Source organism: Dermacentor silvarum, chromosome 7 (genome assembly GCF_013339745.2).
Source record: "Dermacentor silvarum isolate Dsil-2018 chromosome 7, BIME_Dsil_1.4, whole genome shotgun sequence".
Classification (NCBI taxonomy): domain Eukaryota; kingdom Metazoa; phylum Arthropoda; class Arachnida; order Ixodida; family Ixodidae; genus Dermacentor; species Dermacentor silvarum.
The window spans coordinates 114618698-114646260 of NC_051160.1; the positions used below are offsets into that span (position 1 = coordinate 114618698).

Here is a 27563-nt window from a genome sequence, read left to right on the forward strand (position 1 = left end):
GCCTTCGCATTCACCACTAATAATAAGTGCTTAGGTGCCCTTGGATTTTTTTTTTCCTTAGAGGGGTTGTGGCACCAAATTTTGACTACAAAAAGCCGGCTGTAGGCTTCCTCTGTATGCAAGAACACTCCAACATGAAGTGTTGGACAAAGCAAACGTTTAAAATATATTGTAATTCACTTCCAAAAAGTGCCTGAATGCTCGTTGTCGCGATCGAAACTCATTGCTGGCGCGATTGACACCGACGTCACTGTGTTGAAAGCGTAACGTAAGTTTTAGTGACGTCACACTACATTAGAGTGATGAGCAGTGACCCACAGCATCAGGCAAGTTTAGAGAGCTCAGTGCAGTGAGCCACATCAGACACAGACGTAGAGTCGGAATCCGAGTTGCTGCAGCTAGCCGTGACAACTCTCGGCATGGTTTTGTTCACCTGCGCTGGTACAGAACGCATGTGCAATAGCAGATGATGCAGCAGTGTGTGGGTCAGAGCTTTGGGGGCCCATGTGACCAAGCTTCCTAGACAGTGACATCACTGTCTAGGAAGTTACTGGGAATCCAACAAAAGCAAATTTTATGCACTTTAAGACAACATGATTCGTGTGCTAGCTGGCGTAAAGGTTGCCGACTGGTGGCCGCAACGGCTGGACCCTGAAGGTGTTTTCGGTCGCTCACTTTCAGAGGTACTTTCACTTTTAAAGTGATGCTTTCTTACTAAACCCTCCCAGACCTTACTAATCGTTGCTGCTGTTGTCTTGCTATTCTGAATAGCTCACACGTAGAAAATAAAAGAAAGAAATATGAGCCACAAGATAGGATCGCACCACAATGTCCCAGCACAACGCTCTAACCATTAGGCCACAATTGCACACATACTTCTACCGTGCCAGTGCCAAGTAGCTTTTTCAGACGCTTGACATGTGTTCCATATATTCTTTAGCACAGGTCCACCAGAGCAAGTTTGCGCTAAAGCACATGTGTGTGTGCTAGATTCCATTTGGCTACAGACGTGTGAACGTCCCGGGTGAATAAGAGTCAACTTTACCAGAGTCTCTGCGTATGCCTCTCCTCACCATTATTCCTTCGACAAAGGTCAGATAATGCCTTCATCCTTGCCTCGCAGTGTGCAATCACATGGGCGATGTGAAGGATGGTGTGGCCCTGCGATTGTGCGGAAGTATCGCGCATGGACTCATCCCTCAAGCATCTAGGCGTACACTTTTGCCCGGATCGTGAAATGTATAGAGTACACAAGAAGACAGCAAAAACAGCCCTTTGATCACCGAACATACTACGATGCAAACACCTGTGGGGCTGCAACCGCTACGTAATGGTCAGAGGCCTGTGGAAAATTGTCCATTTCCCTGTGTTAACCTTCGCGAGTGCACTTGTATGCATGTCAGCGAAATATCGGGATCAACTAGAACGTCGACAACAGGAAGTAGGCCACATTGCTGTGCGTTGTCATGGAGCTGTCGCCAACAAAGCAGTGCAGGGTGACCTAGGTTGGTCAAGCTTTGAAGCACGAGCTGGCATACTATAATCGCCTACAACGCAAGACTGGGCACAGATTGGCAAGATGAGTGTTTGAATACCTGTCAGCAACATGCCTCCACACTAAGTGGGTCAGGCACGTACACTTCCTAGAACAGAAGTACAGCCTCCTCTGGGACCCAATTCAAGCGGATTTGGCTAGGGAATATGCAGAGGCAGTGCGCCACAGAGTGCATAAGACAGAAAACACCATGTGGCGGCAGGTGCTCACCCAAAAGGACACCTTGGTGATTTACAGCAACAAGAGCTCAATCGGGCCAGTCCACTTGCATGATAACAGTGTTGGAAGCTCGCTGCTTTTCGAGTCGAGAGCCGGAGCTCTGCACATACTGGTACGACAGAGAGCATTTGACGAGGGGGTGTGCAGTGTGTTGCGCCAAGTGTGTGAGAACGCAAAAGAAACAATTGAGCACATTGTGCTACAATGTGATCATGTCAGAACGAACCATCCTGGGAGGCCCCCGCCGAAACCACTCGGCTTTAATGAAGCCTGAGGGTGGTTACAGTCAGCAATAATCGCAGTGATGTCAAAGCATGCCTCGAATACTGGAAAACGGCGGCGATAAGACGCCAAGGACCATTGTGCAGACACATCGGATGCTTTGCTACTGTGACAGTGGTGTGTATCTTTCGCTCTCCCCACTTATCTTTATGTTCCTGTGTTCCTATCTCCCCTTTTTTTCCTCTATTTTTTATTCTCCTTATTGCTAGGGTGTAACTTGTTCGTCCGTCCGATACAAAGGGAAAAGCATCATGTCATGATCATCATCAACCGCGGCGCCGGCTGCGAGGGGGAAAGGGAAAAAAAAAAAGAACCAGAAATCTCGCCTTCGCTCATCCGTGGCAGCATTGAATTAGCCTCTCTACAATGCCTGAATAAGGCCTTCTGTGTCACTTCCTGCGGACATTCACTAAACAGAAAACTCGTGTTTCGACTCTTAATGCACTCGCACAAAGTTTCGCTGTATATACATGCCAACTCGTTGGATGTGCTGCATTTTTTTTCCTGTTGTGTTTTTCCGTGTGTGATGGTGCGCTTCAAGATCAGTCCATTATGAACATCCACCAACTAGCCCTTCTTGTTGTTCCAAAGCTGCCTATACATTCATTCTGTCGTGGCAGCGTCGGTAATCACCGTGACTACGAAGCGTTGGCCCAGAGCACAGCGAACTGAGTGACACACAGGCGACGTTTTGACGTTTCAAAGGAGCAACCGCCTCTGCTTCACGTTCTACCTTGCCTTAGCGACAGAAAGTGAGAGAGGCATAAAGGAGAGATGCCTCGACCTGCACCACTACTGTATCGCAGGTATGCCTTAGCGAGAATCGCGGTCTGCAACTCCTTCGCAAGACGACGACAATCGACTCGCAAGCCAGACAGCTCTAGTACGCCCGACTTCTTCCTTTCAGCCAGCTACGACAATGGACGCGTTTCTTAAAACTCTCGCTAGCCTCTGTGGACGCGCTAAACGCGCCGGTACATCGCGCGGGGGTCGGCGACCGCGGCACGCATTTCGGCCAATTTCCGCGTCCTCACTCCTCCTTTCCCCGTCGCTTTCCTCGCCCATACCAAATTGGCCGCGCCCAACCAACCGCCTCGGCACCGAAGAAAACATTTCTGCGAGTTGACCTCTGGCACTAATTCATGTAACCCCATAGAGCACAGCTGGGAAAATGCAGTCTCCCCCGGCAACCTCCGTTGTATCGCGTTATCTGCCAGCGGCGGTCTGCTCCAATTTTTTTTTTTTCTCTCTCTTCGCACGCGCACGTGACGATTGAGCGCGTTCCGCTGAGCCGACGCGAGCGCGTTTCCACGGCGAACACGCGACGAGTCCTTGACAAGACGGGAGCGCGCGTCGAACGACGCTCAGCGAGAAAAAACAAAAAAAAGCTCGCGGGACACGGTATAACCGCAGAGCACAGGTAGCACGGTAGGGGGACATTAAAAAAGAAAGATACAGCCAGATCTGCGCGCGCTTCGACGACCTCGATCTGTGTCGGCAGTACAGTGTGTGGGCTAATACGTCGGTCGGCATGTCGCCTCCGCGCGCAAGCAGAAACGGAGGCCGTCGCCGCACGAAGCTATCGTGCGATTCCAGCATAAAAGCAGGCCGGGTTTTTTTTTTTTCTTTTTTTCATTCTTTTTTTTTTTTTTTTTTTTTCGAATGCGACGAACGAAGGAAAAAACGGCGTCGCACGGCAGGCAGGGAAGCCAGATCTCGCCAATACTATGCACTGTTGTTCAGGGTACGGCGCAAGCGTCACATGGTGGCGAAATTCGCGCGAAAGAAGCTGGGCGCACGTAAGAAAGGGTTCAGGAGCCGGTGTCAGCGTTACGATACGGCAACTGCGATCACTGACGGAGAACCGAGTCCTTAGCACCGCAGTTCAGAAGGCGTGGTTTGGTCGACTGCGTGATCTAAGTTCTAACGCGTGATTATCAGATTCGCACTGAACTTGCAAAGCTAAACTCTTCATCGCCGAAGTAAAAAAAAAAAAAAAAGTTAAAAAAAAAGTAATAAGACATTCTAACCGAGTTCAAGCACATGACCCCGGTCGGCTCAGCTGAAGTACTTTTGGCAGCACTGCACGGATTTTCGGTCGTCGCGGCGCCGGAAGAGCGAAAGCGTGATGGACGCGCTCGATACGAACACAGGTGGCGCGTGCCCGAGTTTCCGAAAACTGAGCGGAGAATCGGCGCCGGCAGAGCGCTTTACGAGCACCGGTTATTGCGTGCAGTCGGCAATCACCCCGAAGCTCCGGGAAACGAACGGCTGCAGGCGGGCTTTCGTTGACGCCAAAGCGCAGACAACAGTGACAGTAGACGACTGTTTGCGCACAAATGTGAAAGAGGGAAAGCGGTTGGCGACGAAGGAAGCGTTAAAACGCAAATTTGATGCGCAGTTCGGAGAGTCAAGCAATGTGATACGCAGTTTGCTGCAGTGCGTGTCCAAAGTGAGGAATCGCGCCATGGTCGCGTACCGGTAATGAGAACGAATCCGATCGATATGCTCATCAACACGCACACCACGTATACACATATACGAAATACTACATTGGCGTTCTAGTTAACTGTTGTCTGTTTCTTGTTTCCTTGCCTGGCTATTATTGAACATCACCTTTGTCTTTGCATATTAGTCTTCAACCCTACTGCCAAGACTTCCTCGGTTAAGGTCCTCAGTCATTTGTTGCGCGTCATTAGCATTGATGAACAGGAAAACCCAAACCGTACGTTGCCTTTGGTCCTCACTCCCAATCCTTCACAGTATAGTAGCTTAAATACGCGCGCAATGGAAACAGTGATAGGTATTTTTCCCCTCTTCTTATGGACAATTAGAGTAGCTGTGCTATCTTAATAGATATTTGCTAAGGTATTCACATATGTTTCCTATACCCCTTGACGACGCAGGCCCTCCATGCAAGACTTCTGGTATATCTACTGAATCTACAGCTGGCGCCTTAACATGGGTAATTGCAGATCGCTGGGAGAGACCTTCCTCCTGCAGAAGACATGGATAGGCTTATGGACGAAATTAACTGGAACGTCGATGAATATTTTAGCAGAATTTGAGGGCTGATATCTTGAAAAGTTCATGTCTTGGGATTTTCTGCTCATCTGAGATGCCTTCACTACTGTACGGCTTCAATTTGCAACATGCCTTGCGTGTTCCACCTGCACAGGCAAAATTGCGCCATGCGCTCACAATAAAAAATCCGTTTCAACTATAAAAAATACTAAAAACAAATTCATTCCGAACGCATTCCAAGGAGTACCACTAGAACTAAAGCCCTAAAGATATGTTTGCGTCACAATATATCTAAGGCACGATCTAAGTTCGTTACAGGTACGAGATAAAAAATAATCGCATGATGCTTAAGCCGACCATGCATTCTTTCCCTCTCATCCGGTGATGGGTATCGATCACATTCCTAATGACGACTACAGGCTAGCTCCTGCTATCACCCGCTTTGCTCGCGAACAGAGACTCCATGCTACAGAAATCGCCTACGTTATACCGGCTTGTTTGACAGAAGAGCAGGACACCAACAATCAACAGGCTGGGTGATTATTCTAACATCACATATTATTTTCCTTGTCTGATATGTTCAACAGTTTGTCACGAAATCAGCCATCGTCGCTTTGCGTTTGTACGGTAAAGACGCGCAATTAATTTGCGCCTCTTGTCACGCCTGCACTTTCACTCGTGCTCGTGTCAATGGAGATCGAGTACTGCTACACGTTCACTTTCAAGCACGCTTGACTGATGCCACCGACTTTAACGAGGACCGAAACGCGGCCGTGACAGGAGAAAGCAGCCATAAACGCGTGGCACGCTTTATCGTTACTATCCGCGTGAATGGACATAGAGTAGTCTCCCGTTCAATCTAGGATTCAACGACGGTTCTTGTCAACCGAGTCTGCAGTAGCAAGCGGAAATAGATAACGAATAAAAAACACACGAGATGGCGGTTTGAGAACTGCAAAATGGCTGATATGCAGCAACAGATTGCGAGTAAAAAAATAAAAAATACGAGCACACACTAAGTATGCCACACAAACATATACCAGCCTGTGATCAGTGAATGTGCATTTGCCAGGCCTTTGCGCAAAACATTCGTTCGCCAAAGCAGCCAGCGCACATGCAGTCGTCACTGGTACAGCATACTAGTAGTTTGTTCGAAGCCACTAGTACGCATACTGGTAAGAAATAACAAAATCGAAGCAATACGCATACAGCTCAACAAAATTATGGTCCGATCCATATCACGTAACAATGACCTAACCTAAGAAGCACACCAGCGAAATAAAATGAATAATCGTACAGCTAACGTGCAGTTCCGACTGCCTTCAGCGAAAGGCCACGGATTCACCGGCAACAAAGGACCCTCTCTTATCGCGTACCGGCGTCAGCGCAAAGACGCGCGGAAAGAGTGGATCTCGAGCTGTCAACAAGCTCTCAGGCTCACACAATGGTACATCAACATCGCCGCGCTTCTTTTGACAGCGCTAATCGCAACCCGAATCTTGCCATCATAACTCCGAGTCGCACCTCCACTGACGAAGGGAGAGATTGCATCGAAATGGATCGACGGATAGCGCGGCGAGAACGAGCTCTTTCCTCCGGGCGCCGGAGCGACGTGGCTAACATCGGGATGGCCGCTGGCGATCGTTCTCTTCTTTTTTTCCTTTAACGAGGTGACCACGTCTGAGGCCACCAAAACCGGAGCACCCACGTTTTCCACGTAACGTAGACGCCGTGCCGGAAAGCCAGTCAGGAAAGAACGGCTTGAGCGATGTCTAGCCGGCAAGCGCACCGAAGCGGAGACGGGCGTGTTTTATCCAGCTTCGCCGGATTTAGCGGAGCCGGTCGACTCGCCGAACCAAAGCAACGATTAATGCTCTGCGACTTACAGTCGTAATGTCTGAAGAGGTGCCGACAAAACATACAATATTAGGCCTAAAAAATGAGCCGGGGCCAACGCGTGCTCTTCCATGCCGGCACGAATCCTGTCAAGTGAGCAACACACAGTCACAATGGTGTGCTTTTTTCCAAGCGAGACGCTTTTCGCCTAGCACTGGCATCACACACTTACCTTGAACTTTCAGAGCACTGATCGGTTGGACGAGGCGCAGGCGATCGGATCGAGACGGAGACCGGGAGCTAAACTTTGTTTCACGATTGTCAGCGCGACGCCACACGCACAACGTACTACCACATATGTTTACTACGCCCGCTACGGTAAAGCGAGAGTCAGCGAATGCGCCGACCTACATACACATCAGTGAAGGCCTGTCGAAATCCGTCGTGCCGAGAGCACGTCGGTAGAAAGAATGTATTGAGGTGGTCAGTGTCGTTCTGCTCTTCGCCGCTAGGAGACAGCCATTGTGGCCAGGTACATAAACTTTAGTTCTACGCTTAGTGAAACTACATTAAAAAAAAATTTCCTACGGGCTGTTTCTGAGACCAACTGTTTCATATTAGTACCCCTTGTAAATTAATGTAAATAGATAGTGTTCAAAAGATAGAGTTTTGTCTAACAAAGGTGATTTCTAAATACATGCCCCAACAACCGTTGCCTCTGAGCAACAAAAACAGATCTCAAAGGCTATGCTTTTGTGGCCTGCAACAGCCAAAAGTGATCGCAGAACAAAACCACTTGACAGCCACCATGTAGGAAACCTCATTTATACTGGAGATTTTATATTCCAATTATAGGGGGTGATCAAATTCAAGCACAAATAAATATTTTTTCAGCGTATTTAAAACTGATCTCGAAGGCTTTGCTTTACTGGCTGCATGCGCCAAAAGGGAAGGCAGTAGCCGAAAACACGTAATGGCAGACGTTTTGAATATTGCCTATTCGGCGGAGTGCTGGCGTCCTTGTAAGCTGATGCCAAGCTTTCTAGCTGACTCTTCATTACACACGTCTTTAACGTTGTATGTTTGTCAGCGGACAAGCTACGAACATAGCAGTACGCAAAAAACGTGTCCGATACACAGACAGCGGAACGCCACTCTCTCGGAGGCTATGCAAAAGCTAACGCGTGTTCTCAACTTTGTCGCAGAGCTGTAAAGTTCGCTGGATGGGATGCGGACATCACCTATCCACGCCGCCATAATCATGTTTTAGGTATAACCGCGTTCATGCTAACCGGACCTTCCTTCCATATCCCGGCACTTCATGGTGTCACACTGCCCTTTAAAGGGAAACTTGTCGCCACAATGACGTCATATTTGCTGCGATTTTGTGCTCAATGAACGTTTTCGCCCACAGAACCCAGGGAACAGGCTGGCTTTAGGAGAGAATATTCAACAATCGATGACATCCGTATAACCGGTCACGTATTCTGCGAAGTAAAACCAACCTCCATTCGACCTTCATAAATTACGAAAAAAAGACTTTAGATACAGTAACCACATCAGTGGTCGTGGAGACTTGGCGTAGTCGAGGAACAGAGATAGCCTACACTAATATCTTGGAAAACACGTACAAAAGATTCTACTGCTATCTTAATACTTCCCAAGAAAAGCGTAGCAATACGGATTAAGAAGGATGTCAGGTAACGAGACACGGACACTTGATCCGGTGCTATTCACTGCATGTTTGGAAGACGTATTGCAGACTGTTATACTTAGAAGGGTTATGTATGAGGACCGGCGGGGAACATGTCAGCAACACTGGAGAAATATTTTAACAAATGTCTGATGACCTCAGACGACAAAGTCAATTCGTTTGAAGATCAATGTACATGACTTCGCCGGGCTACGTACTGCGCCCGGACTTCCCATTCGGGCGCAGAAGCTGATCTACTACTATAAGTGGTTCGTTTGAGAAAGGAAAGGTTGGCACTATCTTCTGCAGCCCTTCAGGGAGCACGGCTCAGCGCCAACTGATCTGAGGCGAGGGAAGCAAGGTGGAGTGCGCGCCAACCCCCTTTCCTTCCCTTTCCCACCCCGCGACACACCAAACGACCCTGATTGGTCACGCGCATCACGTGATCCGGCACAGGCGCAGCTTTAAGCGCACCTGCTCGCTTCGCTTGAAAAAAAAACAAAACAATGAAAACGTCGAGACATTTGGCAGTCCCGACTGGACCAAGTCGGTCCTTAGGAAATTGACTCAAAAGTCGGGACTGCCCGCTAAATTCGGGATCGTTGGCAACCCTAGGTGGATTTCCATGCAGCGCGAATGTAAGCTTTATATGAAGGGGCGATATCTCTAGCGATTGCTTTCGGGGTGCTATTCCGGACACCGTAAAATTCTGCCATATTGTCGTATTATCAATTTGCGGAGTTTTGCACTATAATCAGAGACAACGTAGCAGCCCTGAGCGCCAATCACAACTGACAAGATGGTAGTTTCGTCAGTATATGGAGGAATTTGACAGGATACCAACTTCTACCGCATTCGTAAGGTTTCGCGCGACATTGGCACCGGACACGTCGAAGTACGCGATCGAAAGCGTCCCTGCTACTGTGTATAGAGATAGTGAGCTTAAGTGGCACAGGGCTACATTGAAACGCTGTCGACCGTATACTCCGATGCGTTTGCGGTGCCGAGTCGTGCGAAATTTCGCGGAATTCATCGCATCCCCGATGTCTCCTATTGCGACAACTTCTACTGAGCAAGACAGCCGAAGATGACGACGACCATCACCATCACGACGACACACACAAATTCGCAGATAGGTAGGCAAAGAAAACTTCCTTTAAAATGATACAACGCAAAGGAGAACCTACGTAAATGCAATGTGCCTACAGAGAACACGGAAGTGGCAACCGTAATTCTTCTAAATTTTGGCGTTCTATCAAAATTTGTGTGCTTCTACAAATGTGCTTCTTAAACATATAAGTATTCAGTAATGCACCTTGGGTTCCACTTCCCGTTACGTATTCGCATAGACCGACCAACGCGTTGGCTCGTGGTAGCTGCTCAAAACACGCTGACATGCCGAAGAGCGTGCATGCGCCTTTCAGAAGCAATGAGTCAGCGTTTCTGCGGTTCGTGACCTCAGCACACCCAACGTATACGAAAGGGTCTGCTGCTGTTTTTGTATAATTCTCATGTCACAGTCTGAACATATAAGGTCCTCATTAGTGTTAGCATACTTTAAAAGAGTGAGCCCGATGCCAGCCTCCTGTTCTTGTTCTCCAGACGAGAGCAAGCCCCAAAGGCAGCTACACCACTTTCTTCGCAATTTAAAAGAAATAAAAACGCTTTGCCGACAGACGAAAGTAGAGTCAGGGTCCTCTGATATCCGTAAAAAGGTATTAACGGACTCTGGTAGAGTTAATAAGCTCGGAAAACGCATGCATTTCTCGTGAGATGACAGTCCATTGGCTTCAAAGGTGCGTTGTTCAGCTGTGGGAAGCACATTACTGCGCTTTAATGCCATTAGTTCGCGACCAACTTTTGAGTATTGCATCACAGAAGGATAGCTAGTTTTATTTACGCACTTGTTAGCATACACAGCGCCTATATTCGGCTTGAAGGTTTGGATGTGAGGCCATTACGAAGTACAAACGGCGGTGGCTTTTATCATAACACAATCGAAGCAGAAAGAAATTTATAAAATTATGCGACGGGTTTATAAACATGTTTGCCCCGGTCACAGTGCATGGAGCGAGATCATTTGTTGAGCTATTCTAATGTATTCGCGCGTTCCCGCTGTGTCCACACGCAAAATCGAAATCCTATCGCACATCCCACTGTCGCTCGTAATACGCCGGCGCCGAGAGAATAATGTCGTCAGCTGGCAATGAGGCACGAATGTTCTCGCCGACCGTTGCAGAGGACCTGATGATTGCGTGGTCTACAACCTAGCCCCTGAAAAGCAAGCTCGCGGCCACGACTGCGGCTGGTTGAGCACGAACGGGAAGACAGGGCAGTTGTATGCACAATCGGAAGTCGCATGCTGACCGGTGTCTTGCCTGCCTTTCCTGCACACGAAACGAAAAAAAAGGGAAAGGGAAAGAGGAACCACTAAATCTCGCGAAGGAAAAACACACTACTACTACTACACCACTTTTGAAACCGAAACGGGTTCAAAAGTGGCGTATAGTAGTGTGTTTTTTTGGGCCAGTTGGTGCATGATGAAAGTGTGGTGGTTCGAGCGGGTACAGGCGCGAGCACAAGAAAAATAAACGCACAGGGCAACCTGCTGTCTGTACCTGCTGAAAGCTCCACACTGTCATCAAAAGTGACGGTATTTATGAGCTATTATACACACGTACCAGCTGGGCTATTCGCGATGTAAACCAATGATGCATTCACGGATACCTTTCGGTGTTTCTAATTAGCTCAGTGTGTAGTTTCACGCCGCTGGGAATTCCGTCTAGTCAACGCTCCGAGTGAACAGAAAGGTCAAAGACCACGTGATTGGCAACGCAGAAGAGCCAACGTGGCAGGTTCTCAAATAACTCTACCAACACGCTCATGCGCTGTCGCGCATGCTCCTCGATCAAGTTAGCAACCAATTTACGATCAACGATGGATCTGCAACAAATCTAGCTCAAGCAGATAGCAATGATATCACATGTCACATGGGAACGTAAACACAATTAGCCATGCAAGTGCGTAAGGAAAATACATCACATGAATAGCACGGCAGAATAAAAACAGACTGCTCTAAAATGCAGGCTAGCGAGAGAAAAATAAAAACTCAAGCAACAATGCTATCGTCACGTTGTAGTGACGGTGAACAACGACTGAGTGTGAAAACTGTGACGGTACGAATTTAACTCTTTATTGGGCGAACTTGTGCCCAGTAAAAAAAAAAGTATCAGTTTCGCCCAAAAGGCGGAGCATCGATTGCAATAGCAAATTAGTGGACAGCTATACAATGTAAGGATAGTAGTTTTGTCGGCCATGTAAACTTGTAAACATAGGTATACTAATTAAATTAACTGTGGGCGTTTATTACGCACATCTTCCTCATCTGTATGTTATCATCATCATCCTCGCACTTTTACCTATCCTCCTCTTCGCCTGTATATGTGTTCATCATCATCGCCTGTATGCTGCGCTGGTTCGCTGAAGAGCTCCCGGGCCTAATAAACGTCGTTCCAACCGAGACGTCAGAAGTGGTGGAGTGTGCTCTTCGGTCCTACGTCCTCTGGCCGTCCGGTCTGCCTCCTGGAGCTTCGTTCAGGTCGCCGCTTGCGCCCACCGTCAGCTAGCATGCCGCAGGACGTGCAGCCTGGCGCCCCTATTGCCTCCATTCCGACATCGCAAGTGCCTCCTTCCTTTATCATCAACAGCGCCCAGCGTGACCCCCATCTCTTCGCTGGTCTTCGCGGAGAGGATGTCGAAGACTGGCTGGACGATTATGAGCGAGTCAGTTCCGCCAATCACTGGGATGATGTTAATAAGCTACGCGATGTCTCCTTCTATCTGTCTGGCGTGGCGAAGACGTGGTTCTTTAACCACGAGCCCGAATTGACCGACTGGACTCTCTTCAAGCACCAGCTTCGTGAAGTGTTCGGCACACCGGCTGTTCGGTCCACTCTAGCCAAGAAAAGCCTTGATGCTCGCAAACAACACCTGGGTGAGTCGTACACCTCCTACATCGAGGACGTCCTTGCACTCTGCCGCCGTGTGAATTCTTCAATGTCGGAGTCGGACAGGGTACGCCACATTCTCAAAGGCATTGGAACTCTTGCCTTCAATGCACTCGCCACTAAGAATCCGGCTACCGTCGCTGACGTCGTAATCACTTGTCAGCGCCTCGATGAGCTCGAGTCTGTCCGCCTACAGCCCGACATTGACGATGCCCATTCTACGGGGGACCATGACCTACGTACACTGATACGCACGCTCATACGCGAAGAGTTACAATCGATGGGGTTAACCTCACCTTCGACGTATCCCAGCCAACCTTTTGGTGCGTCATTGCGTGACGTTATCAGGGAAGAACTGGCGTCCTTGACCTGCGCTGTGCCAGCACAAGCTCCTGTCCCTCAAGCATTACCAACTACCGCACGACCGACATACGCGCAAGTTGCTGCCAAGCCTGTCGGCCACGTCACTTCTCCGTTGCCGCTACCAACTTACGCGTCGGTTGCTACTGCGCCCACGGTTCACTTCCCGTCATCACCGCCAGAGCCTTCATCGGCCCATCTGACCTCCCTGTCACACGGTACACCGAACACCCCCTACTACCCCCCTTGGCGTCCGTCTCGTCCTACGTGCTATTATTGTGGCTATCGCGGCCACATATCACGCTTTTGCCGCAAGCGCCAGCAAGACGAGCGTCGGGGCTACGATATGTGTGAGCGCGATTTTTACAGTGGGGCCTCTTACCAAGGGCGGCGTTACTCTTCACCTTCGCAGCGCTCTCCATCTCCGCCTGCATCACCTGATGCACGAGGCGCTTACCGTTCGGCCAGACGCCGTTCTCCATCACCCTACCGCCGCTCATCGTCACCACTTAGGCCTGCCTCCCTTACCTCTACCGTTCGCGCGGAAAACTAAGCGATGCAGTTTCCGGAGGAAAAACTGCATACATACACAAGACTGAAATTCCTCCAGCGCGCCCATCCAATATGATTCGTGTGTACGTTGAAGGGGTGCCCGTGGATGCTTTAGTGGATACTGGTGCGGCTTTGTCGGTTATGAATGTTCATTTGTGTTCCCGTCTGAAGAAAGTTATGACGCCTTACGATGGTCCCACGCTGGTTGCAGCCGAAGGGAACACTATTCGACCTGCTGCCTTCTGTACTGCGCGTGTACTTATCGATGACATTCTCCATCACATACAGTTTGCTGTGCTATACCCGTGCTCTCACCAGCTGATTTTGGGATGGGATTTTCTATCTTCTGCCTCTGCTGCTATTTGTTGTGGGCAGCGTGTGATACACCTTACCGACACCGAACACTTGCTTGGCGAAGAAACCCACACGCCACTTCACCTGACCGCTGCGGAAGATACGGAACTACTCCCAGGACAAATCCAACCAGTTACTCTCCTATCCGACAACATTGACCATGGTGACGTCTTGGTGTTCCCTTCTTCACGTTGCCTTACTAAAGGCATAACATTTACATCAGGAGTTGTTCAATTCCACAATGGATCTGCACTGGTCACTGCCACGAACGCAACTCCAGAAAAAATCCTCCTTCCGCAAGGCACAACCGTTGCATCCGTCGCCGATCTGGAGCCTGTCTGCGTCTTGCCACTTACACCAGTCTCTTCTGGGGACCCATCTTATGGTGATTCTTCTTCGGCCGCCGCCCTTACAGCAGCCATCAGCACTGACTTGAAACCCGCGCAGACGCAACAGCTGCTGGCTTTGTTGAAAAAGCACGCCAATTCTTTCGACGTGTATTCGTCAACGTTGGGCCAAACAACCGTTGCAGAGCACCGCATTCTGACAGACAAAACATCTATCGTACGGCGCCGCCCATACCGTGTGTCTCTAGCCGAGCGGAAAATCATCGAAGACAACGTCGCAGACATGCTGGAACGCAAGGTAATTCGCCCCTCGGCTAGTTCTTGGTCGTCTCCTGTTGTCTTGGTCCGCAAAAAAGATGGCTCCGTGCGCTTTTGCGTCGATTACCGGGCGCTCAACAAGATAACTCGAAAAGACGTCTACCCTATGCCGCGCATTGATGACGCCCTTGATTCCCTCCAAGGTGCAGAATACTTTTCAGCCTGGATCTGCGTTCCGGCTATTGGCAAATCCCCATGCACGAAGACGATAAAGAAAAAACGGCGTTCGCAACCCCCGATGGACTGTACGAGTTCAACGTAATGCCTTTCGGGCTCTGCAACGCGCCTGCGACTTTTGAGCGCATGATTGACACCGTGTTGCGTGGCCTGAAGTGGAAGACCTGCCTGTGTTATCTGGACGACATTGTCATTTTTTCATCCACATTTAATCAGCACCTACAACGCTTGGATGAAGTTTTGACGTGCCTCGCCCGCGCTGGTCTTCAGCTGAACACCAAGAAATGCCGTTTCGCCAGCAAAGCCATTAAGATCCTGGGTCATGTCGTGAGCAGGGATGGCATTCAGCCGGACCCTGATAAGACTGCTGCAGTTCTTCGCTTTCCTCGTCCTGACAGACCCAAAGACTTGCGCAGTTTCCTTGGCCTCGCCTCTTATTTCCGTCGCTTTATCCAGAACTTTGCCTCCATCGCAGCTCCATTACACAAGCTACTAGCTTCCGGTGTACCCTTTCTGTGGTCTCAGGAATGCGAATTGGCATTTGCACGCTTGAAGGACGCCCTCACCTCTGCACCTGTGCTTTGCCATTTTGATGAGGCCGCACCGACTCTCCTACACACAGACGCTAGCGGCCGCGGTATAGGTGCTGTTCTTCTGCAACGCGACAACTCTTCGCGAGAGAGAGTCATTGCATACGCCAGCCGTGTACTCAGCGCTTCCGAAAAGAACTATACGATCACTGAGCAAGAGTGCCTGGCTATTGTGTGGTCGATACAGAAGTTTCGCCCTTATCTCCACGGCCGCCATTTCACCATCGTTACGGACCACCACGCTTTATGCTGGCTTTCCACGCTCAAGAACTTGTCTGGACGCCTGGGTCGCTGGATTTTACGCCTCCAAGAGTATGATTTCGAAATCATATACAAGTCCGGGAAGAAACACCAAGACGCCGACGCTCTTTCTCGCTGCCCGCTTTCTACGGCCCCGCTCGACGCCTCTGCAATCGCTTCGCACGTCACCAGTTCGACCGACACTGCTACGGTTTCCTCCCTGGCCTCTATGTACCAACTGCCTATCGACGATGATCAGCCACTCGCCTCTCGTCAGCTGGCTGACCCGTACTGTCAACGCTTCATTGATCACCTCTCTGGGGCTTCTCGTCCACCTAACGCGCGCCTCCGTCGCCAGCACGCGCACTTTAAGCTGGACGATGGCGTGCTGTATCGCCGTATTTACCATCCTGACGGGCAACGCTGGGTGCCAGTTCTACCACGCTCTCTCCGACTTCGTGTCCTCAACGCCTTTCACGATGATTTGACAGCTGGCCACCTTGGGTTCCATAAAACCTATGACCGCATTCGAAGTCGTTTCTATTGGCCTGGCCTTTCTGCTAGCATCGCCAGATACGTCAGTTCCTGCTCTCCCTGCCAGCGTCGCAAGCTCCCAACATCTGCTCCTGTCGGCCAATTACAGCCGCTTCCGTGCCCTGCAGCCCCGTTCGAGGTTGTTGGGATCGACCTTTACGGGCCCCTTCCGGTCACTACTGCTGGCAATCGATGGATAGTGACTGCCGTCGACCATCTGATGCGCTACGCTGAGACAGCTTCTGTGCTTACTGGCTCTGCTCCGGCAGTTGCTTACTTCGTTCTTGAAGCCATTATTCTACGCCATGGTGCTCCTCGTGTACTGCTCAGTGACCATGGAAAGGCGTTCCTTTCCCAACTGCTAAACGAAGTTCTTCAAGCCTCCGGCACAGCCCACAAGACAGCTTCTAGCTATCACCCCCAGACTAACGGCCTGACCGAGCGGTTTCATCGCACCCTTGCCGACATGATCGCCGCTTATATTCAACCAGACCACAAAAACTGGGATGTTCTTTTACCATTCGTCACTTTCGCCTATAACACGGCCGTGCAGCGCACAACTGGCTACTCGCCATTTTACCTCGTTTATGGACGCTAACCTACTTCCTTTCTGGACGTTTCATTCTTCAACTACAAGGCTAATACATCTCTATCATCGTGCGAAGAGTACATTTCCCGACTCGACCACTGTCGCCAGCTTGCTCGCCTGAACACAGAGGCCAGACAACAAGATCGGAAAAATATTTACGACGAATGCCATCGCGTTGTATCTTTTCGACCTGGTGACGAGGTCCTGCTCCTGACTCCTGTTCGCACCCCTGGTTTATGCGAAAAATTCCAGCCACGGTTTATCGGGCCGTACATAGTCCTTGGACAGACTTCGCCTGTCAACTATCGCGTTACTCCTCTTGACGCCCCCACAGACCGCCGTTGCCGCAATACCGAGGTTGTCCACGTCTCCCGCATGAAACCCTTCACGCGGCGTGCCTCGACACCTTGACGGCCGGCCAGGATGGCCGCTTTCACGTCGGGGGGAAATTAGTGTGGGCGTTTATTACGCACATCTTCCTCATCTGTATGTTATCATCATCATCCTCGCACTTTTACCTATCCTCCTCTTCGCCTGTATATGTGTTCATCATCATCGCCTGTATGCTGCGCTGGTTCGCTGAAGAGCTCCCGGGCCTAATAAACGTCGTTCCAACCGAGACGTCAGAAGTGGTGGAGTGTGCTCTTCGGTCCTACGTCCTCTGGCCGTCCGGTCTGCCTCCTGGAGCTTCGTTCAGGTCGCCGCTTGCGCCCACCGTCAGCTAGCATGCCGCAGGACGTGCAGCCTGGCGCCCCTATTGCCTCCATTCCGACATCGCAAGTGCCTCCTTCCTTTATCATCAACAGCGCCCAGCGTGACCCCCATCTCTTCGCTGGTCTTCGCGGAGAGGATGTCGAAGACTGGCTGGACGATTATGAGCGAGTCAGTTCCGCCAATCACTGGGATGATGTTAATAAGCTACGCGATGTCTCCTTCTATCTGTCTGGCGTGGCGAAGACGTGGTTCTTTAACCACGAGCCCGAATTGACCGACTGGACTCTCTTCAAGCACCAGCTTCGTGAAGTGTTCGGCACACCGGCTGTTCGGTCCACTCTAGCCAAGAAAAGCCTCGATGCTCGCAAACAACACCTGGGTGAGTCGTACACCTCCTACATCGAGGACGTCCTTGCACTCTGCCGCCGTGTGAATTCTTCAATGTCGGAGTCGGACAGGGTACGCCACATTCTCAAAGGCATTGGAACTCTTGCCTTCAATGCACTCGCCACTAAGAATCCGGCTACCGTCGCTGACGTCGTAATCACTTGTCAGCGCCTCGATGAGCTCGAGTCTGTCCGCCTACAGCCCGACATTGACGATGCCCATTCTACGGGGGACCATGACCTACGTACACTGATACGCACGCTCATACGCGAAGAGTTACAATCGATGGGGTTAACCTCACCTTCGACGTATCCCAGCCAACCTTTTGGTGCGTCATTGCGTGACGTTATCAGGGAAGAACTGGCGTCCTTGACCTGCGCTGTGCCAGCACAAGCTCCTGTCCCTCAAGCATTACCAACTACCGCACGACCGACATACGCGCAAGTTGCTGCCAAGCCTGTCGGCCACGTCACTTCTCCGTTGCCGCTACCAACTTACGCGTCGGTTGCTACTGCGCCCACGGTTCACTTCCCGTCATCACCGCCAGAGCCTTCATCGGCCCATCTGACCTCCCTGTCACACGGTACACCGAACACCCCCTACTACCCCCCTTGGCGTCCGTCTCGTCCTACGTGCTATTATTGTGGCTATCGCGGCCACATATCACGCTTTTGCCGCAAGCGCCAGCAAGACGAGCGTCGGGGCTACGATATGTGTGAGCGCGATTTTTACAGTGGGGCCTCTTACCAAGGGCGGCGTTACTCTTCACCTTCGCAGCGCTCTCCATCTCCGCCTGCATCACCTGATGCACGAGGCGCTTACCGTTCGGCCAGACGCCGTTCTCCATCACCCTACCGCCGCTCATCGTCACCACTTAGGCCTGCCTCCCTTACCTCTACCGTTCGCGCGGAAAACTAAGCGATGCAGTTTCCGGAGGAAAAACTGCATACACTACACAAGACTGAAATTCCTCCAGCGCGCCCATCCAATATGATTCGTGTGTACGTTGAAGGGGTGCCCGTGGATGCTTTAGTGGATACTGGTGCGGCTTTGTCGGTTATGAATGTTCATTTGTGTTCCCGTCTGAAGAAAGTTATGACGCCTTACGATGGTCCCACGCTGGTTGCAGCCGAAGGGAACACTATTCGACCTGCTGCCTTCTGTACTGCGCGTGTACTTATCGATGACATTCTCCATCACATACAGTTTGCTGTGCTATACCCGTGCTCTCACCAGCTGATTTTGGGATGGGATTTTCTATCTTCTGCCTCTGCTGCTATTTGTTGTGGGCAGCGTGTGATACACCTTACCGACACCGAACACTTGCTTGGCGAAGAAACCCACACGCCACTTCACCTGACCGCTGCGGAAGATACGGAACTACTCCCAGGACAAATCCAACCTAGTTACTCTCCTATCCGACAACATTGACCATGGTGACGTCTTGGTGTTCCCTTCTTCACGTTGCCTTACTAAAGGCATAACATTTACATCAGGAGTTGTTCGAATTCCACAATGGATCTGCACTGGTCACTGCCACGAACGCAACTCCAGAAAAATCCTCCTTCCGCAAGGCACAACCGTTGCATCCGTCGCCGATCTGGAGCCTGTCTGCGTCTTGCCACTTACACCAGTCTCTTCTGGGGACCCATCTTATGGTGATTCTTCTTCGGCCGCCGCCCTTACAGCAGTCATCAGCACTGACTTGAAACCCGCGCAGACGCAACAGCTGCTGGCTTTGTTGAAAAAGCACGCCAATTCTTTCGACGTGTATTCGTCAACGTTGGGCCAAACAACCGTTGCAGAGCACCGCATTCTGACAGACAAAACATCTATCGTACGGCGCCGCCCATACCGTGTGTCTCTAGCCGAGCGGAAAATCATCGAAGACAACGTCGCAGACATGCTGGAACGCAAGGTAATTCGCCCCTCGGCTAGTTCTTGGTCGTCTCCTGTTGTCTTGGTCCGCAAAAAAGATGGCTCCGTGCGCTTTTGCGTCGATTACCGGGCGCTCAACAAGATAACTCGAAAAGACGTCTACCCTATGCCGCGCATTGATGACGCCCTTGATTCCCTCCAAGGTGCGGAATACTTTTCAGCCTGGATCTGCGTTCCGGCTATTGGCAAATCCCCATGCACGAAGACGATAAAGAAAAAACGGCGTTCGCAACCCCCGATGGACTGTACGAGTTCAACGTAATGCCTTTCGGGCTCTGCAACGCGCCTGCGACTTTTGAGCGCATGATTGACACCGTGTTGCGTGGCCTGAAGTGGAAGACCTGCCTGTGTTATCTGGACGACATTGTCATTTTTTCATCCACATTTAATCAGCACCTACAACGCTTGGATGAAGTTTTGACGTGCCTCGCCCGCGCTGGTCTTCAGCTGAACACCAAGAAATGCCGTTTCGCCAGCAAAGCCATTAAGATCCTGGGTCATGTCGTGAGCAGGGATGGCATTCAGCCGGACCCTGATAAGACTGCTGCAGTTCTTCGCTTTCCTCGTCCTGACAGACCCAAAGACTTGCGCAGTTTCCTTGGCCTCGCCTCTTATTTCCGTCGCTTTATCCAGAACTTTGCCTCCATCGCAGCTCCATTACACAAGCTACTAGCTTCCGGTGTACCCTTTCTGTGGTCTCAGGAATGCGAATTGGCATTTGCACGCTTGAAGGACGCCCTCACCTCTGCACCTGTGCTTTGCCATTTTGATGAGGCCGCACCGACTCTCCTACACACAGACGCTAGCGGCCGCGGTATAGGTGCTGTTCTTCTGCAACGCGACAACTCTTCGCGAGAGAGAGTCATTGCATACGCCAGCCGTGTACTCAGCGCTTCCGAAAAGAACTATACGATCACTGAGCAAGAGTGCCTGGCTATTGTTTGGTCGATACAGAAGTTTCGCCCTTATCTCCACGGCCGCCATTTCACCATCGTTACGGACCACCACGCTTTATGCTGGCTTTCCACGCTCAAGAACTTGTCTGGACGCCTGGGTCGCTGGATTTTACGCCTCCAAGAGTATGATTTCGAAATCATATACAAGTCCGGGAAGAAACACCAAGACGCCGACGCTCTTTCTCGCTGCCCGCTTCTACGGCCCCGCTCGACGCCTCTGCAATCGCTTCGCACGTCACCAGTTCGACCGACACTGCTACGGTTTCCTCCCTGGCCTCTATGTACCAACTGCCTATCGACGATGATCAGCCACTCGCCTCTCGTCAGCTGGCTGACCCGTACTGTCAACGCTTCATTGATCACCTCTCTGGGGCTTCTCGTCCACCTAACGCGCGCCTCCGTCGCCAGCTCGCGCACTTTAAGCTGGACGATGGCGTGCTGTATCGCCGTATTTACCATCCTGACGGGCAACGCTGGGTGCCAGTTCTACCACGCTCTCTCCGACTTCGTGTCCTCAACGCCTTTCACGATGATTTGACAGCTGGCCACCTTGGGTTCCATAAAACCTATGACCGCATTCGAAGTCGTTTCTATTGGCCTGGCCTTTCTGCTAGCGTCGCCAGATACGTCGGTTCCTGCTCTCCCTGCCAGCGTCGCAAGCTCCCAACATCTGCTCCTGTCGGCCAATTACAGCCGCTTCCGTGCCCTGCAGCCCCGTTCGAGGTTGTTGGGATCGACCTTTACGGGCCCCTTCCGGTCACTACTGCTGGCAATCGATGGATAGTGACTGCCGTCGACCATCTGACTGCGCTACGCTGAGACAGCTTCTGTGCTTACTGGCTCTGCTTCGGCAGTTGCTTCACTTCGTTCTTGAAGCCATTATTCTACGCCATGGTGCTCCTCGTGTACTGCTCAGTGACCGTGGAAAGGCGTTCCTTTCCCAACTGCTAAACGAAGTTCTTCAAGCCTCCGGCACAGCCCACAAGACAGCTTCTAGCTATCACCCCCAGACTAACGGCCTGACCGAGCGGTTTCATCGCACCCTTGCCGACATGATCGCCGCTTATATTCAACCAGACCACAAAAACTGGGATGTTCTTTTACCATTCGTCACTTTCGCCTATAACACGGCCGTGCAGCGCACAACTGGCTACTCGCCATTTTACCTCGTTTATGGACGCTACCCTACTTCTTTCTGGACGTTTCATTCTTCAACTACAAGGCTAATACATCTCTATCATCGTGCGAAGAGTACATTTCCCGACTCGACCACTGTCGCCAGCTTGCTCGCCTGAACACAGAGGCCAGACAACAAGATCGGAAAAATATTTACGACGAATGCCATCGCGTTGTATCTTTTCGACCTGGTGACGAGGTCCTGCTCCTGACTCCTGTTCGCACCCCTGGTTTATGCGAAAAATTCCAGCCACGGTTTATCGGGCCGTACATAGTCCTTGGACAGACTTCGCCTGTCAACTATCGCGTTACTCCTCTTGACGCCCCCACAGACCGCCGTTGCCGCAATACCGAGGTTGTCCACGTCTCCCGCATGAAAGCCCTTCACGCGGCGTGCCTCGACACCTTGACGGCCGGCCAGGATGGCCGCTTTCACGTCGGGGGGAAATTAGTGTGGGCGTTTATTACGCACATCTTCCTCATCTGTATGTTATCATCATCATCCTCGCACTTTTACCTATCCTCCTCTTCGCCTGTATAAGTGTTCATCATCATCGCCTGTGTGCTGCGCTGGTTCGCTGACGAGCTCCCGGGCCTAATAAACGTCGTTCCAACCAAGACGTCACATAACACGCGTGCTGTCACGCGCGCACAAGCAAACATGAACACACCGCACTCGATGACCGCGGAAACGCTGGAGTGAATAAGCGCGGTAGCAGCAGCGAGCGTGAGAACACAGCGCAGAGTGGACTCTGTCCCCGACACACATCGCTTACAAGAAACAGCGGCCCGGACCGCCCGGAGTAAAACGTGCCTCCCCCCCCTGAAGCCTTGCTGAACCGGGTGGAGGTAGTATACGTAACCTCACGGTGACGGAGACGGCAGAAATGTGCCTGGAGTGTCCATACAATGGCTATCGCAATAATAATTAACACTCAAGCACAACGATAGCGGTGAGCGAAGTCGGCGATCGTCGAGAATCTGATTCTCTGGGTCAAGTGCGTCTGTTAATTATACGTGACTCGTCGAAGATTCCAGCGTCATCGCTGGGGCTCGCACGCCTTCCAGAACGTACAACGTTGTTTGCGTCGCGCACGTAATCTGCTTACGCAGGGTTTGGCGATAACATATAGGCAATATATAGAACCAGCGATAAAATTCGAGAAACATTGGTTAGCCAGTCTAATGCGGTCACCGTATAACGATAAACAAGTACACGTGTCACTATATATGTACGTGTAACAAGCGTAAGATAAAGGAAAAAAAAGACAAAAATATCGTGAGATAACCATTTCTGAACAAAAGCGATCATATAACATTTATTTGTCGTATGAAAAACACTATAGAGACATGCGCTTTCGGATCCGTGGTGCTGTGACAAATATGCTTGCTTCCCCGTTAATCCGCGTTCCACATTGTACGCTCCGCTGATTTCACTCTCGAGGGTCGGCTAGATCTGAAGCCTAGATTTAATGTATTAATAAGTACATTTGTAAACTTTACCAGAAAGAGCCCAAATTACGGAATGGTTCCACAAAAAACCCGATTTCCCCCTGATTATCAGCTTGAAATATAGCACTCGAGTTTTACCTCCTGAATTTAAATATATATAAAAGCCGAAAACGAACAACCCTATATACTGTGGTCAACAAATAAAGGGTTCGCCGGGCCAAGGTAGAAGTACAAATACGGGACTAAAAACTTAAACGTGTTGTGGAGTTTACGTAGTACATGTAGGGTTTACTTAAGATAGATAAGTAAACTGTTTTCAAATACTGCATATTTTATGATTTATAGAGCACAATCCGACGATATTAGAATTGCAAGCGTTTTCATATTGCAGGCACACTAAAGGAGCAGAAAAATATATTTCAAGTCAGGCAATAGCGACTCTTGCGATGACAAGCGCTGCGATTGGTAACCTATAGCGTCCGTGACATCTGCGAGCCCTACTACCATCAACGCAGGTGGTGAGGTTAAGAGCATGGTTGATAAATTTATCGCGTCAAATATCTAAAGCTCTCTTTGACGGAAACAATGCTTCGCCTGAAAGAGTGAGGGGTGTGAAGGTTGGTGTAACCTATCAATGTAAAAGAAATTACTCATTTTTTTGTTTGTATCATACTCGTCGCATTAAGACTTCACAGTTACTCAGTGCACCCAAATGAGGAAAGCAAAATTTTCGCAACCAGCGTTCGTATTGTGGGGTTTATACTTGAGGGATGTGGTTTGCCGCACGACCGCCACACTTATATGTCTAATCCAGATATTTCCTAGTAGCGAAAAATATATGTCGCTTCCATGATGCGGACAATTCTGTAGCCGGCTTCTCTGTGCGTTATCAAAGGACTCATCAGTGCTCCGTTGTCGAAACGTTAATAAAATGTGCGCTACAGCTTTGCTTCAAGAAAGTGAACACTCGGAGTACCTTAGTGGTTGAGGACAGTTACTTCTTTCTCAGTCGATGCTTTGCTACTTTCGTCCGTAGAAGAGTGCTCCGTCCGCTCCGTGCTTTCCGAGGAGTCTGCGAAGGAACGGCACGAAATTGTTTAATAACGACAGAAGAAGCTTACAGAACTGCGTCCCGAGTACAGCTTAACAGTGTTGAAGGAGGGGGGCATACGCTGTAAGAAACATTTGCACGCTTTGAGACTTGTCTTGTTCCCGATAAGATTTTGCGTGCTGGTTTAGTTGCGGTCCCGGTACTTAAAATTCGCTAACGACATGCGCACATAAGCGTGACAGACGTTCTTGGCAGGAAATTAGCTAGCGCGCAGTGTTAAAGAAGAGAAATGCGCGCAAGATAGATTGTGTTTCTTTGGTAATATAAGATAAGCCCCAAGAAGCGTAGAAGCGTTCACACTGTAGGCTGCTTTTAAAGAAATTGTGGAAAGAAACTGTTTCTTGTAACGCTCGTGAAAGAGAAGGAAGAAGCGCACAGGGGAGATCAAGAGAAGAGAAGAGGTAGAAGGGGCGGCCACAATAATGATGTTTGATTAAACGGAATGTTACATTTTGGCGCAGTCGCAGTTTTGAACCATGTGGGTGTCATTCACCATCGCCCGACATGAAGATGGTCGTCTACTGGTGAGGAACTACCAGGAAGGTGGAGACAATGCCGTCGAGTTACCTGAAAAGGTCAGCACGCTGGACTTCTTGGCCTTCTTCGCCGATAGAGCCAATTCATCGCTTGAGAATCTCGAATCCATTGGCTCAGTCAGAGTGCATATGCGCGTGACTGACTTCCAACGCTGGATTGGCAGTTCGAGTAGACCAACGGTAGTTAAAATCGAAACTCAAGCTGCCGACCATCTCATACAACACCTTTTGAAAAATTAGGAACAGCAAGCACAGCGACAGCGAGAGCTTCTGACCTTATTGTCATCAACACTACTATCAACAAAGCAGGCGGTGAAAGCACTTATCAAGCCAGAACCTTTTGATGGTACATCGTTAAGCCCGTCAACATGGCTTCACATTTATGAATATGCATGTTCGCAGAGCAATTGGACCACGGACTGTGACCCCATCTATAATATGCACCATTTCCTTTTAGGAAATGCGAAGAAGTGGTTCGAATTGCGCGTACCCATCAACACAGATGTACCATGGGTTGAATGGCGAGCTAGCTTTTTGCGAGACTTCGCTTTGAACCCAATAGAATGCTGGGGAAAGGCCATTGCATACAAGCAGCTAGAAGGATCGGTTATCGACTACTTTTACGAGAAACGTTTGCTTCTGCAACGCGCCGACCCCGAGCTGCGGGAATCATCAATCGTGCCACTGGTTGTTCTGGGCATGACAAAGGATTATCAGCGTTTAATCATGATGAGACAACCTGCCACATTGGATGAACTCCTACAGACACTGAAAGACGTCCCCGACGACGTTTTACTAGCCAACGACCAAGAGAGCAACATCAGTAGTCGAAGCTCTACCATCGGATCCCCGGAAGACCAGGCGTCCTATGGCCAAAGCACTGAAGTGAATTGTGCTGAAATTATATATAGCAAGGAATATGAGACGCAAGCCTTAATGCCAGATTTTGCGCTCAGAACGTGCCGCTGGTGATATCGCCACACAGCACCACGATAGCAGCGAGAAATGGGGACAATGCAACTGGAGAAATTATTGAAGCCCTTGCGGAACGCCTTTTGTCAATGAGCTGTAGGTCACGCGAACATGGGCTTGCGGAGACGAGCTTGTTGAACAGGCCGTATTACTTGCTCGATTCACTGTTGGTTTTCTTATAACCACCAAAATAATCCCTGTATTTTATAACTCTGCCTTGCAGCTCATAGGTGCTGATGACCCGGCCTTTAACACCAGCGGCCACATGGACCGTCGGCCGACCGCAGATGCAGCTACTTGCGCCAGCACAAGTGCCGAACCTCACTCTAGGCCTCCCTAGAGTGTTGGAGCTGGCGCTCACAGCAGGCTATCGCAATCGTGGCCTGAGAACCCGGCTTTGTGGTTTGTTCAAGCTGAGAAAACGTTCCGCTTGAATAGCATCATCTCGGAAGTTCGGGAGCACGTGTTACTCCACGAAGCACTTCCAGAGGTCATGTTTGAGGTCCATGACGTCCTCATCTATTTTCACTGTGCTGGCTCGACCCCATCGAAACCCTCTCCACTAGAGCGTGCTCCTCGCCTCTTGTCAGCCAATTAGATAAGAAAAACCGCTGAGTGTAGACAATGTTATTGGTTTTGAAAGCGAACAAAGGTGACTTCCTATAAACGAGGAGAGTGTTTGATTGGGTTGTTCAGACAAAGCTGCGGGTCAGCACCCGATGCTTGCGTCGGTGGTTACGTAAATTTGACGTGAGGAGTTTGGAATCAAAACAGTTTGGAATCATATTTCGTCATAGCGCCGCAGTTCTGATTATGAGGCACGCCGTAGTGGAGGGCTCCGGATCAATTTGGACCACCCGGAGTTCTTTAACGTGCACTACAACGCAAGCACAAGGGCGACACTTTAAGAATGCCTCGAAGACAACATCGTTTTATGTTAATTTTGATAACGGCTTATAAATATTCGAAAACTATTCGGTATTCGATTCGCTTCTGGCACTATTCGATTCCTATTCGAGTCGGACTACTATTCGCACAACCCTAGCCATTTGTGAATTTAGTCAGTTAAACGTGGGCGTCGACGTACTTCTGCCTCAGATAGACTTACTGCCCACGCACTTCAAAACTTTAGACTATAAACCCACCACGCATATGATCTGAGTGACTTTTCTGTACCCCAACAAAATGAATATACTTTTACCCCTTTACACTGACATCTTAACTGCACCCTCCTTCGCCCTCACCTCCTAAAGTCCGCGCTTCCTCACCTCGCCCTCACCAATCTTCCCGAAGGCGATCCTCTCATCACCTCACCACGTGAGGGTGAAGGCAGATGAAGGTGAGAAAGGACGAAACGTCTGGAAGTGTGAGGGCACCCATGTCTGGTCGTAGGACTCTATTACGCGTCAGGGTCTTTGCGCAGTAACCGACGCACTCAAATCACGATATTTTACCAGCCTTCACAATCTGCTTCAACTAATTTATAGTGCAGGCATCTTCTTTTGCAGTAGGCGTCATCCTTCATCAAAGGCTGAACGGTATCTGGGCCCCGTCTTCTCTCTATGTTGCGTGATACCGAACACCAATAAAGCACTTACTACAGACTACAGGGATTTGTTGACTGTCTATCTTGCTGTGAAGCGT

At 50.1% G+C, this 27563-nt stretch overlaps 2 protein-coding genes across 5 annotated transcripts in view; both read right to left on the reverse strand.

The window, feature by feature from the left end:
- The window catches only part of LOC119458366 (uncharacterized), a 43470-nt gene extending 36099 nt beyond the window's left edge, over positions 1 to 7371 (reverse strand). For 2 of the 4 annotated variants that reach the window (XM_049671130.1, XM_037720200.2), the window contains exon 1: positions 7149 to 7371. The gene's annotated coding sequence lies outside the window, so the exon portion shown is untranslated. Of the gene's footprint in view, positions 1 to 7144 lie in introns of all 4 variants that reach the window. The other 2 variants (XM_049671129.1, XM_049671128.1) reach the window with 2 other exon arrangements.
- A 3229-nt stretch (positions 7372 to 10600) lies between these two features.
- The window catches only part of LOC125947185 (uncharacterized), a 34467-nt gene continuing 17504 nt past the window's right edge, over positions 10601 to 27563 (reverse strand). The window contains exons 5-6 of the mRNA XM_049671576.1: positions 24277 to 24372; positions 10601 to 10996 (exon numbers count right to left, since the gene is read on the reverse strand). Of these exons, the coding sequence (XP_049527533.1) occupies positions 24278 to 24372 (95 nt within the window). The 3' untranslated portion in view covers positions 10601 to 10996; position 24277. The remainder of the gene's footprint in view (positions 10997 to 24276; positions 24373 to 27563) is intronic.